The sequence below is a fragment of the Lampris incognitus genome, chromosome 11 (assembly GCF_029633865.1).
Source record: "Lampris incognitus isolate fLamInc1 chromosome 11, fLamInc1.hap2, whole genome shotgun sequence".
Lineage (NCBI taxonomy): Eukaryota > Metazoa > Chordata > Actinopteri > Lampriformes > Lampridae > Lampris > Lampris incognitus.
In genome coordinates this window covers 26,734,581-26,748,580 of record NC_079221.1, presented here as the reverse complement: position 1 = coordinate 26,748,580, position 14,000 = coordinate 26,734,581, and the positions used below count along the sequence as shown (strand labels likewise).

The 14,000-nt window shown below is 40.3% G+C and overlaps 1 protein-coding gene across 1 annotated transcript in view; it reads right to left on the bottom strand.

Moving 5' to 3' along the window:
* Positions 1-14,000, bottom strand: part of wdr3 (WD repeat domain 3) — a 33,448-nt gene that overhangs the window by 15,501 nt on the left and 3,947 nt on the right. Inside the window, exons 4-12 of the mRNA XM_056289555.1 lie at positions 13,767-13,885; positions 12,837-12,915; positions 12,312-12,407; positions 12,015-12,110; positions 11,340-11,441; positions 8,665-8,765; positions 7,955-8,059; positions 7,434-7,667; positions 3,218-3,311 (exon numbers count right to left, since the gene is read on the bottom strand). Of these exons, the coding sequence (XP_056145530.1) occupies positions 3,218-3,311; positions 7,434-7,667; positions 7,955-8,059; positions 8,665-8,765; positions 11,340-11,441; positions 12,015-12,110; positions 12,312-12,407; positions 12,837-12,915; positions 13,767-13,885 (1,026 nt within the window). The remainder of the gene's footprint in view (positions 1-3,217; positions 3,312-7,433; positions 7,668-7,954; positions 8,060-8,664; positions 8,766-11,339; positions 11,442-12,014; positions 12,111-12,311; positions 12,408-12,836; positions 12,916-13,766; positions 13,886-14,000) is intronic.

The following is a 14,000-nucleotide window of genomic DNA, read 5'->3' as shown; positions in this document are numbered from 1 at the left end:
GTAATATATAATATAATACAGTAATGCACAATATATAGTTATACACAATATATACAGTAACATGAAATACAGTAGCCCTTCACTAAATGTTTGCCATAATTAGTAAACTAAATATGTTATTCATATACAGATGTGCTAAAATTTGTTGGTACCCTTACAGCTCATTGAAATAATCCTTCTTTCCTCCTGAAAAGTAAAGAAACTAAAAGCTATTTTTGTCATGTATGCTTGCATGCCTTTGGTAGAATAATGCAAAGAAGCTGTGAAAATAAATTAATTATTGCTTATTCTACAAAGATATTTTAAAATGGCCAGGGCAAATTTGTTGGTACCCCTTAGAAAAGATAAATAATTGGATTATAGTGATATTTCAAACTAATTAGTTTCTTTAATTAGTATCACACGTCTCCAATCTTGTAATCAATCATTCGGCCTATTTAAATGGAGAAAAGTCATCACTGTGCTGTTTGGTATCGTTGTGTGCACCACACTGAACATGGACAAGAGAACACAAAGGAGAGAGTTGTCTGAGGAGATCAGAAAGAAAATAATAAACAAGCATGGTAAAGGCTACAAGACCATCTCCAAGCAGTTTGATGTTCCTGTGACAACAGTTGCAAATATCATTAAGACATTTAAGTCCATCGAAATGTAGCCAACCTCCCTGGGTGCGGCCCAAGAGGAAAATCGAACCCAGACTGAACAGAAGGATAGAGTGAATGGTAGAAAAAGAACCAAGGATAACTGCCATAGAGATACACGCCGAACTCCAAGGTGAAGGTATGTCAGTTTCTGATCGCACCAGCCGTCACTTTTTGAGCCAAAGTGGGCTCCATAGACCCAGGAGGACTCCATTTTTGCATAGAAAACATAAAATAGCCAGACTGGAATTTGCTAAAATGCCTGGTGAGAAGCCACAATCCTTCTGGGAGAATGTCCTTTGGACAGATGAGTCAAAACTGGAGCTTTTCGTCAAGTCACATCAGCTCTATGTTCAGAGATGAAAAAATGAAGTTTGCAAAGAAAATAACACCATACCTACAGTGAAACATGAAGGAGGCTAAGTTTTGTTTTGGGGCTGCTTTGCTGTGCCTACCACAGGGTGCCTTGAATCTGTGCAGGGCCCAATGAAATCTCAAGACTATCAAGGCATTCTGGAGTGAAACGTACCGCCCAGTGTCAGAAAGCTCCGTCTCAGATGCAGGTCATGAATCAGAATCAGAATACTTTATTCATCCCCGAGGGGGAAATTGGGTTAGATTACAGACACTCAAGCTCTAGTAAGAAAAGAAAAAAACTAACAAGATACAAGAAAATAGAAACAAATTGAAACAAGAAAAACAGAAACAAATAGAAATAGAAATAAAAGATAAAATAAGAAATAGAAATTACAACAAAATATATCAACAAGCATGGTGCACATAACACCCTATCTATACTGCACTACCACAGCACAAAACGAACAGCACAAACAAAATCCAACAGGGTAAAACAAGTCGAAGGACCAGTCCACTGACCATTTCTCTGAGTGTCTGACACGCTGAGGGAGGAGTTGTAAAGTTTGATGGCCACAGGCAGGAATAACCTCCTGTGGCGCTCTGTGGTGCTTTCCGGCAGAATGAGTCTATCAGTAAAAGTACTCCAGCACGTCATGGTGGCACATAATTTCAACAGTGTCCTCCTCTCAGAAACTGCCGCCAGAGAATCTAGTTCCACCCCCACAACGTCACCGGCCTTGCGGATCATTTTATTGGGCCCGTTTGCATCGCTACCCTCAACCTGCTGCCCCAACACACAACAGCAAACAGGAGAGCACTGGCCACCACAGACTAATACCACATCCTGAGCATTGTCTGGCAGATGTTGAAGGACCTCAGCCTCCTCAAAAAGTAGAGACGGCTCTGTCCCTTCTTGTAGAGGACATCAGTGTTCTTAGCCCAGTCCAGTTTATTGTCTATATACACCCCCAGGTACTTGTAATATTCCAGTGTCCACACTGACCCCCTGGATGGAGACAGGGGTCACTGGTGTCATGCCCCTCCTCACATCAACAACCATCTCCTTTGTCTTAGTCACGTTGAGCTGCAGATGGTTCCGCTCACACCAAGTGACAAAGTGTCCCACCGCAGCCCTGTACTCAGCCTCCTTGCCCTTACTGATGCATCCGACTATAGCAGAGTCATCAGAAAACTTCTAAGATGGCAGGATTCTGTGTGGTAGTTGAAGTCCATGGTGTAGAGGGTGAAAAGGAAGGGAGACAGGACTGTCCCCTGCGAAGCCCCAGTGTTGCTGACCACTCTGTCTGTCCGTCTGTCATGGGTCCTCCAACAGGATAATGACCCAAAATACACAGCTAAAAGCACCCAAGAATGGATAACAACAAAACATTGGACTATTCTGAAGTGTCCTTCTATGAGTCCTGATCTGAATCCTATGGACATCTATGGAAAGAGATGAAACTTGCAGTCTGGAGAAAGCACCCATCAAACCTGATAGAGCTGCAGCAGTTTACTCAGGGAGAGTGGGCCAAAATACCCATTAACAGGTGCAGAAATCTCATTGAGAGCTACAGAAAACGTTTCACTGCAGTAATTGCCTCTAAAGTAGTGCAACAAAATATTGGTTTACGGGTCCCATCATTTTTGGCCATGTAATTTTTTTTTTATCATTTACAATATTATGTTGAACAAAAAAAATCAAAAGCAGTCTGATTTCTGTGAAATAGGGGACAAACAATGGTGGATGCCAATTACTTTTGTCAATTTCAAGTTATTTCACAGAAAATTGTGCATTCTTTGTTTTTTTTGTGAAGGGGTACCAACAAAAGTGTCCAGGCCATTTTAGAATATCTTTGTAGAATAAGCAATAATTCATCTTTTTCACAGCTCCCTTGCTTTATTCTATGGCATACCAAAGGCATGCAAGTATACATGACAAATAGCTTTTAATTTCATCATTATTCAGGAAGAATGACGCATTATTTCGATGAGCTGTAAGGGTACCAACAAATTTTAGCATGTCTGTATATGTAATAATGTGTTAGATTATGTTATGTTCTGATTGCTTCTGCTTGTGTTTTACAATGCTTAGTTCTCGACAATGAGCCTGGGCAAGGCACTGCATAAAAGAAAAATATTATGTTGTGCATATTGTTAATTAAAATAAAATCCCTTTTACATTACCCATGTTTAGACAGGGTTCATGTGTGTGTAAGTACCTTTGTTCCTAGGATGATTTGTCGGTCCCCGGGCACAAAGACAGAGCTGATAGCGTACTCACAGGCCATCGTGCGAATCACCTGCAGTGTAGACCTGTCACAGGGGGAGGACCATACTGTTAGACAACCCGTCAAATCAACACACTTCACAAAACCTATTTTAATGAGTTAGACGGTTGAAAGAATGGTGCCATAAATGTGGAAAGGAGTTGCCTGAACTGGTTTATATTTTAATAGGAAATTATCACACTGATAAAACCTAGACTACATGATCACAGTTAAGAGATAATCATCATTTAACTAGTCATGATTTGTAGATGAAAGATGACTGATAAGGTATCAGAGAAAAATGTCAAATTTTATTGTGCTGTTCACTTTATTTTAAGAGTAAAAGTCAGATTGGTGAAAATTTTCAACTATGGTCGGTGTGCTGAAAAAAAAATCAGTGGTAAATATATGAAATTCAAATACAACTTATTAACTATGGGGCAAAAAAAATGCGTGTGTGCATATATATATATATATATATATATATATATATATATATATAAAACTTTATTGAAAGAAACACTCAATGGTAGGCAAAGTGCTATGTGTAACTGAAAAATATTTTCTCATTTGCAAACCAGAAATGTCCACATTGAATAACAGGAATGAATTGGCCAGCAGTTGCAGACATAAATATAAGCGCCTATTTATTAATTATAAATAAATCATGCCAATAGACAAATACCAAACCCCCCCCCCCCCCCGCCCCATTTGGACCGTTAGCGATCACGTATTTTTTAAATTTTGAACGTCGCACTTCTCCCTTCCCCATTAGACGTTGTGCACGTGATGTGCATGACGAGGCAATAGATGGTATGTCCTTTCCCGAGTAGCTTTATTGACAGCTGATGATTGCTTATGGCATGAAACAGGCCTGTACTGTCTCATAAAGAATTTACTTGACTCACTGGATTTCATATACTATATACAGTGCATCCAGAAAGTATTCACACCCTTTCACTTTCCCCACATTTTGTTATGTTACAGCCTTATTCTAAAATAGATTAAATTCATTTTTTCTCATCAATCTACAGACAATACCCCATAATGACAAAGTGAAAAAGGTTTTGTAGAAATTTTTGCAAATTTATTAAAAATAAAAAACTGAAATATTGCATGTACATAAATATTCACACCTTTTGCTATGACACTCAAAATTGAGCTCAGGTTCATCCTGTTTCCACTGATCATCCTTGAGATGTTTCTACATCTTGATTGGAGTCCACCTCTAGTAAATTCAATTGATTGAACATGATTTGGAAAGGCACACACCTGTCTATGTAAGGTCCCACTGTTGACAGTGCATGTCAGAGCAGAAACCAAGCCATGAAGTCAAAGAAATTGTCTGTGGACCTCCGAGACAGGATAGTATCGAGGCACAGATCTGGGGAAGGGTACAAAAAAATGTCTACAGCTTTGAAGGTCCCGAAGAGCACAGTGGTCTCCATCATTCGTAAATGGAAGAAGTTTGGATCCACCAGGACTCTTCCTAGAGCTGGCCGCCCAGCCAAACTGAGCAATCGGGGGAGAAGGACCTTGGTCAGAGAGGTGACCAAGAACCCGATGGTCACTCTGACAGAGCTTCAGCATTCCTCTGTGGAGATGGGAGAACCTTCCAGAAGGACAACCATCTCTGCAGCACTCCACCAATCAGGCCTTTATGGTAGAGTGGCCAGACGGAAGCCTCTGCTCAGTAAAAGGCACAAGACAGCCCGCTTGGAGTTTGCCAGAAAGCACCTAAAGGACTCTCAGACCATGAGAAACAAGGTTCTCTGGTCTGATGAAACCAAGATTGAACTCTTTGGCCTGAATGCCAAACGTCACGTCTGGAGGAAACCAGGCACCTCTCATCACCTTGCTAATACCATCCCTACAGTGAAGCATGGTGGTGGCAGCATCATGCTGTGGGGATGTTTTTCAGCGGCAGGAACTGGGAGACTAGTCAGGATCGAGGGAAAGATGAATGGAGCAAAGTACAGAGAGATCCTTGATGAAAACCTGCTCCAGAGCGCTCAGGACCTCAGACTGGAGCGAAGGTTTACCTTTCAACACGACAACGACCCTAAGCACACAGCCAAGACAACGAAGGAGGGGCTTCGGGACAAGTCTGTGAATGTCCTTGAGTGGCCCAGCCAGAGTCCAGACTTGAACGCCATTGAACATCTCTGGAAAGACCTGAAAATAGCTGTGCAGCGATGCTCCCAATCTAACCTTACAGAGCTCGAGAGGATCTGCAGAGAAGAATGGGAGAAATACCCAAAAATATGGGTGTGCCAAGCTTGTAGCTTCATACCCAAGAAGGCTTGAGGCTGTAATCGCTGCCAAGGGTGCCTCAACCAAGTACTGAGCAAAGGGTGTGAATACTTATGTACATGCAATATTTCAGTTTTTTATTTTTAATACATTTGCAAAAATTTCTACAAAACCTTTTTCACTTTGTCATTATGGGGTATTGTGTGTAGATTGATGAGAAAAAAAAGGAATTTAATCCATTTTGGAATAAGGCTGTAACATAACAAAATGTGGGAAAAGTGAAGGGGTGTGAATACTTTCCGGATGCACTGTATATATATATATATATATATATATATATATATATATATATATATATATATATATATATATATATATATATATATATAGCGTTTTTTTCCAAAACCGTCAATGGTGTTATAACTGCTCAACTAATGAGGAGCAGAATATCAACATTATATATATATATATATATACACACACACACACACATATATATATATACATACATACATACATACATACATATACACACACACACACACACACACACACACATTTATATATATACACACACACACACACACACACACACACACACACATATATATATATATATATATCATTTTTATTTTTTCGGAAACCGTCACTATAGATGTAGGAAAAAAAACTTTTAATACATAGCAGTACAAGCTTGTTTCGTGCATCGCGCACTCATCAGCTGCTAATGTGATTCAATAAAGAAAACACAGTTTACATTACCCAGTGTCACGCCCCTAATTTTGGTGGACAGCAACCAATGAGGGCAGAAAATATTTGAACTATTACAACCGACGGGTAGGTAGTTACGGTGGGGTAGAAAACATTACAACTGATGGGGTAAGGGTTTGGGGCTTGTTTTGAAAAAGCATTTAAAGGACCAGGGCACTATTGAAATAGCATACATTTAGAATATAACAAGGTAACGTCAAATTGGGTCATTTATGTATATCGTATAGTGGGGTTGTGTTGGAGCACAGTTGGAAGGGCAGGCAGTTAACATTTTTAAAACAATACAACAGCTAATAAATGTCACATGTGTATCATCTAATGGGGGGGGGATAATAAAGGCATTTTACTTGTAGTTTCAAAGAAAACATTTTTTTCGGTGTCTACAGCTGGTGGCCAATTCATTTCTACTATTCAAGGTGGACATATCAGGTCTGCAAATAATAAAATACTTTTATGCCAAGCACAGGTTACATCTTTTGCCGCTAACTGAATATGCATTGCTCCTTGCAAGGATTTTCCATTAAATAGAGTAACCGATATTTTTGTCTACCAATGACCAAGAGGGCCCTTTTAAGATTAGGTTTAACGCCCATATGAGTAGCTTCAGAAATGAGCATGCAAGAAATGCAGTGGCCTTGAGCCGACACATTTGGTCATTGGTAGACAAGAATATCGGTTACTCTATTTCATGAAAAATCCTTGCAACAGCAAGGATGATGACAGCTGATGATTGCTTATGGCATGAAACAGGCTTGTACTGTCTCATAAAGAATTTACTTGACCCACTGGATTATTTTGCTCCTTATTTGTTGAGCACTTTCCCTGCCGTGAGTGTTTCTTTTAACAAAGTTATATATATACTCACTCGCATAATATAGTAGGCCGAAACAGCATTAAAGGTTGTATTTTTCTGTATTTAAGACATTTACAAGAGCCAAATTGTTACCACTGGGATACTCAAATAAAGGAAAACCTTACAGTGGCAGTACTGGCAAGACAAGGAGAGGAACTTGAAACCTTTGATGCTGGCAATGGTATTACCATGCTTGAAAACACTGATCTCCACAAAGCATACAAAAAAGATTTTAGACCAGCATCACTTTCCTCTTACCATCACATGCAGGTATCCTACAAACAGTCTCACCTGTTCCACACTTTAACCGTTTCTCCGGATGCAGAGAGGATGGCCAGGTTGTCAGAGCTGAAGGCCAGGGTGCGTATATCTGTGCGGTGACCACCCAAAGTGAGACGAGCAGTCTTATTGGCTGTGGGTGTTGGTGTGTCTGACATCTTGAGACTGTAGGTCTCCACGGTGTTGTTTTGAAGCAGCAGCGCCACCCTCAGCTCATTGCCCACACAACACAAGCAGTCCACCCACCTGAGAGGAAACAAGATATGAATGGGTGAGAGAATTTAATTTTTTTTTTCAATTTTAAAACAAGTCTTTATTTAACAGAAAAAAATTAACAAAAAACAGACTTGAAATCTTTCTAAACATATACACAATACTTGTCAAATTACAAACACTCAATATGCATCTTTTAAGCATCCCAAAAAACAATCATTCAACAACAACTCAAAACATAAAAAAACAGGTAAGACCCCTTTTATCTGAGCTCTGCAGAATGGGTGAGAGAGAGAGAGATGCTTGTGCTTCACACCAACCTGATCTTGGAAGAAGCCTTGATGTTTGTCAGCCTGATAATCTCATCTTTCAGCATCTTTTCCACCACTGGTTCTGAAGCCTCCTCGCCTGCACCTTCTTGAGCCCTACGGCAGAGGGCAGTCACACAACAAATTACAGCGTTCAGACTTCTGTGAAACTTCGGACGTACAATTGTATGACATGGAGTCTGTATCATACAGTTGTTGTTCCTGCCTTCTATCTATCTACTACTACTACTATTACTTTTGGCTGCTCCCATTAGGGGTCCCCACAGCAGGTCATCCGCTTCCATCTCTTCCTGTCCTCTGCATCTTCCTGTCACACCAGCCACATGTCGTTCCTGCCTTCTATCTATACTACACAATGTCTATACTGTACTTTCTGTCTGTACAACAGATACTCTTTACTTTCTGTCTGTACTAGACAGAAAAAAATATTATAAATTGCAGTGATTGCGATGCTACAACCATTTTTACTACTGCTACAGTATAACTACTATATACAACAAAAATTTATAATTGTACCTTGCAAAAAGAGCTTAACAATACTATCATAAATACTAACAGTACTTTTGTAGCATTTTTAAACTTCCATAGTGCTTTATTGTTTTTACTGATGGTACTACTAGTGGTTGATAGATATAGATTTAAAGAACACTAAAAAAAGAACTAAACGACAATTAACACGATGTTTTGTTAGGATGTTTTACTTGGCTGCTTTCTTCTTGGCCTTTTTCAGCTTCTTTGTCATCTTCTTCTCCACTTCCTCCTCTGACAGCACAGTGAAGAGCTCCAGTACAGATTCATTACCCTGAAGGGAATGAAAAACAATTCAAACCAATGGCTGTGGTTTCACAACATATCAGTACGATTTATCCACGAGTTCAGAATGAGAGAGAAGAAAGCCACTTTATTTTGTCATTGTAGGTTACAACGAAATCGTAGATTACAATGAAATTTGTTCTCTGCATTTAATCCATCCTATTGCATAGCAGCAGTGGGCAGCTGCAGCACCCGCGGACCAACTCCAGTTCTTCTTTCCATTGCCTTGGTGAGGGGCACAGACAGGAGTATTAACCTTAACATGCATGTCTTTTTGATGGTGGGAAGAAACCCACACAGACACGGGAAGAACATGCAAATGTTATCCATGATATACTAAATATGAATGTTGGTTGAAATGTTATACTAAATACTGATTAGAGGTCAACCTATATGGCTTTTTCAGGGCCGATACCGATTATTAGTAATCAAGGAGACCGAAAACTGATATTTGAAACCAATATACATCCATCCATCCATTATCCGAACCGCTTATCCTGCTCTCAGGGTCATGGGGATGCTGGAGCCTATCCCAGTAGTCACTGGGTGGCAGGCAGGGACACACCCTGGACAGGCCACCAGGCCATCACACAGGGCCAACACACGCACACACACAAGCCTAGGGACAATTTAGTATGGCCAATTCACCTGACCTACATGTCTTTGGACTGTGGGAGGAAACCGGAGCACCTGGAGGAAACCCACACAGACACAGGAAGAACATGCAAATGTTATCTATGTTACACTAAATATGAATGTTGGTCTGAATGTTATACGAAATACTGATTAGAGGTCAACCTATATGGTTTTTTCAGGGCCGATACCATTATTAGTAATCAAGGAGACCGAAAACCGATATTTGGAACCAATATACATTTTCAGTAAAAATTAAAATCTTGGTGTCAAAATTTAGAATAACACAAACTCCAACACAAAACTTGATTGAAATGCCTTTCGGCATATGTTTGATTAAAAGCGGAATTTTCATGATCTTAATACAAAAAGGCAGCAGCAAGAAACAGCCTATCAATTTTTTTGCTAGTCAGCTGGCTAAATTATGGCTCAACAAATGAACTTGTTGGCATTTGCTATCACATTCAAATTAGCTCTATGAGACTGAGGAAGTGCACTGTCGAGTTTGAAATTATTTGGATGAGCAGTTCTCGAGAAAGCTGCAAGCAGTAAAGTTTTTAGCGAAGTTAGTCATAAATTCTGCTTCTTCACTTCCCGTGGAATAACGAGCGGAAACATGAGCAGCGCCACTCTGCCATTGCAAGCCAAACTGTGGTCGGAGGGGGGATTACACTCATTCCTTCAAGTTTGGGTGAACTAGTACACTAGTAACGTGCACTAGTAACATGTAAAAACACCAAGTCATACGGGCGAGTAATGTTACGTTCACAATACAGTAGCTAAAATAAGTTCCAGTTGCACTGGCACCAATGTTACTCAAAGATATTAACTCTTCTTCTTCTTCTTTCAGCTTGTTCCCTATTTCTCAAGGGCCGTCACAGTGGATTGTAGTTTTCATCGATACCTGTGAGGGCACAGCACCAATGGCAGCCATTGTTAACCCAGGCCTCAGCCAAACCCATATGGAGCCTCGACTGATCTGGTATGGTCTTGTCAATCTGCATGATTTGGCAAAATTTTACATCGGATGCCCTTCCTGACAAACCACTAACCCTATGAATGGGGGCACAGGTAAAGCGTTTGGCGCCATCCCAGTATTCATGGACTTGCGCCCATGCCTATCAATATTACATAAATACATTACATAAATGAACTCTATTATCTCTTTATATTTAGCTGTACATCACTCCAACAAAGTGCATTATTCGGGCATTTTCAGCGGTGTAACAGGGAAACTGGGCCATGCTTGTCATCATAGAAATAGATCATAAAATTGTGGTTTTTGCAACCTCAGTGTCGATGATTGTTATCATGTTTATTGAAACTTCAGCAATATCTGCTGCCTTACATTTGAAACACAGCTCCGCTTGTTCACCGAAGCTGCTCCAGTCTGCAAATGCGTGTTAATAGGCTATTATTCGTGACATTTAATTAATCACTGCTGTGGGCAGGACATTGCTCGAGACCACAGAGTGGTGACTACAGAGAGAGAGGCGGCTGCATCATAGCCAAAGTAAGATTTTTTTGAATTAATTTATTTTATCGGTAATCGGATAAAAAAGAAATAAAAAAATAACGATTCCGATAATGGTGAAATGTCAGATCCGATAATCTGTCAAGCCGAACGGTCGACCCCTAATACCAATTACACTGAAAAATACATATTGCAATAAAATTGTAGAAAACTCTTGTGGTAAACAGCAGTCTAAAATATTTTGTGCATTACATCTTTTTTAAAGAACCCGGTTTCTTATCCTATGGGTCAGTAGCCAAAATAGGCCATAAGTCTGCTTCTGTTTGGTCGCCATATGAAAAAAGGCCTTGGTCCATTGATGAGAGGCTGAACGTCTCATTTGGGCTCCTGGATTTTCAAAACCGTTTCGTGTAGGAAAAGATTGAAATCTTGCTCAACAGAATTGTCCATACTCACATGGCAAGCAATGACTCTGGCCTTGGCATCTGTCGTCAATGAAACAACCCTGTCCCTGGTTTCTCTGAGGATGGAACCTGCTTTCTTACACCTTACAATACTCTGAAGAAGGGCAGAGAGAGAGAGAGAGAGAGAGAGAGAGAGAGAGAGAGAGAGAGAGAGAGAGAGAGAGAGAGAGAGAGAGAGAGAGAGAGAGAGAGAGAGAGAGAGAGAGAGAGAGAGAGAGAGAGAGAGAGAGAGAGAGAGAGAGAGAGAGAGAGAGCAAGAGAGAGAAGGAAGGCCAGAGGAGATGTATTTGAGTTCAAGTTGAAAGGTTATGCTTAGCAGAGGGGGTTGCACAACCTTTTATGATTAACTTTTAATGTTGAATGTTGCTCCTTCTATTGGGAATTAAAAATCATTCATCAAAGTTGCTCTATGACTTATTCATAATTTAGGTTCGATTTTACTGCAGCCGACAGCGCAATAACCAAGGAAGGGGCATATTCTCTCGCTCTCAGAGGTAATAGTCAATTCTATCCTTTTGTCTCAGTGGTAGTGTTTCAAAACACAAAGGCAAATTTGCTGAAATGATGCACTCAAAATAAATCAATAAAGTATATGCAAGTTTTCCTTATCCTCTCACTCAGTATTTGCTGTGGGCAGTTGATGACAAAAGAATCATCGCCCTCATACCTCTTCAGGGCTTTCATCCAGCCTTTCCTCATTAAGTTCTTCATCATCAAGCAAAGTTTTTCCCTTTTTATCCTCAGGCTCTCCCTCTGCTTTTGCCTGAATAGGAAGGACACCAACAGCCCCACAGACAGAGCAACAGAGATAACTTATCAGCTGCGACAGCTTTGCACAAAATCAACAGAGTTTTAGTCATTACTGCTCAATGAAAGCACATTGATTATGGTTACATGAAACACCATTAATGATCATTTGCTGTCTTTGGGCTGCAACAAGCTAACCAGGGCAAAGTCACCTCACCTCCTGCTGGTACGTGATATCCCATGCCCTGAGCTCACTGTCTGCAGACCCAGTCAATAGCCTGTTCTCCTGGTTCAGAAGCACCATGCCCCACACCTAATATACACACAAATAAACATCTATTATACACAAATATGCTAAATTTGTAAAACAAGTAATGAAGTAACCCTTTTTCCTCTATTCCAGAATGACCAACATTAGGGTATAAACACACACACACACACACACACACACACACACACACACACACACACACACACACACACACACACACACACACACACACACACATACTGAAGTGAATGCTTTTAAGTGCTCTGCACCTTATAGCTTTGAAAATTTCAGGTAGACATAATTGGAGATTTTGTGGGTAATGGAGCAGTATAAACTATGCAGCCCACTAGGATCAGTCATACTGTGATTGGACAGTGCACTATTTTTAAATGGCTCTCAGTGGAAGGATGCCAAGACTGAATCTCAGAAAAAGATTGGCAAGGCTTTTAGTGTAAATCCAGGTTAACTTACCTCACTGCGATGGCCCACCATAGTCTTGAAGCAGTGCTGTGTGTCCAGGTCCCACCATTTCACAAAATTGTCCTTGGAGCTGGATGGGAGGAAAGGAACACAGAGCATAAAAATATTGTGTGCGTACTATCGTGTTAAATGAATTGACATGCTTTTAGTGTTAGTCTCTGTTGTAATAACAGTCATATATTCATCTATCTTGGACACAAGCTGAAACCTAGACCAATTCATTATTAAAATGAGTGAATATGGAATTCAAAGCCCTCAACACAGGAAGACAGCCAGCGCAAAAACATAAATCAGAGGTTCACACTAATTCAAAATGAAGGTTTCAAAGATGGTATCAAATCCCACAGAGTAGTTTCAACTCACAAGTAGTACAGTGCCATGGGCATGCTGACATAACCACACAGATATCACATTAAATTCAAATATTAAACATTACATTTAGAATTGTACCAAGTAAAGGGGTTCCGAAAGCGTGTGGCTAGTATTTGTAAGCCTGGGAAAGTGCCAAACCTTAAACTGAGTCTATATATGAAACTGCACTGTCCAGAATTTGACTGGGGTTCAATGGGCAAATGGTACAGAGATAGCAACTGAATAACCAAGCTGGGCTAGTCTCATCCTCATTCCATCCATTACATCTGTAAACAGAGTAGCTGGCACTGGACGGAGGACCAAATTATGTGCTGCTTTCAGTTGAGCCATTTTGCCTCACTTAACTAAAGTGGTAAAGCCGTCAGCTTGCAGGGGAACAATAAAAAAAATTATTTAAAAACCAGAGGGATGTGGTTTTTTCAGGGCTTACTTTATTTCATTATGAATTATTCTATTCTGTTTTTGCAGGGACTCAGAGTTGTTTTTGGTAGACAATCCACATTTAATAAGACAAAAGTAAAATCAAAGCTTGAGGCCGTTTGGTGTTACCTTGTAAGGAGAAGGTTCTTATTCTTGAGGAACAGGGCCTCTGTGATGGCATCTTTGTGGCCTTTCAGCCTGTAAAGTCCACACTCATTGATGATGTCCCACACAATCACATCTGTGTCCTGAAGGAGAGGAAAGCATCCCAGTGAGTATTTCAGCAAACAAAAAGATTAACAAGTACCAAGGCAAATGTGATGTAATTCTGCAGTGGATGCCCACAGCATGACGTTATTCAGA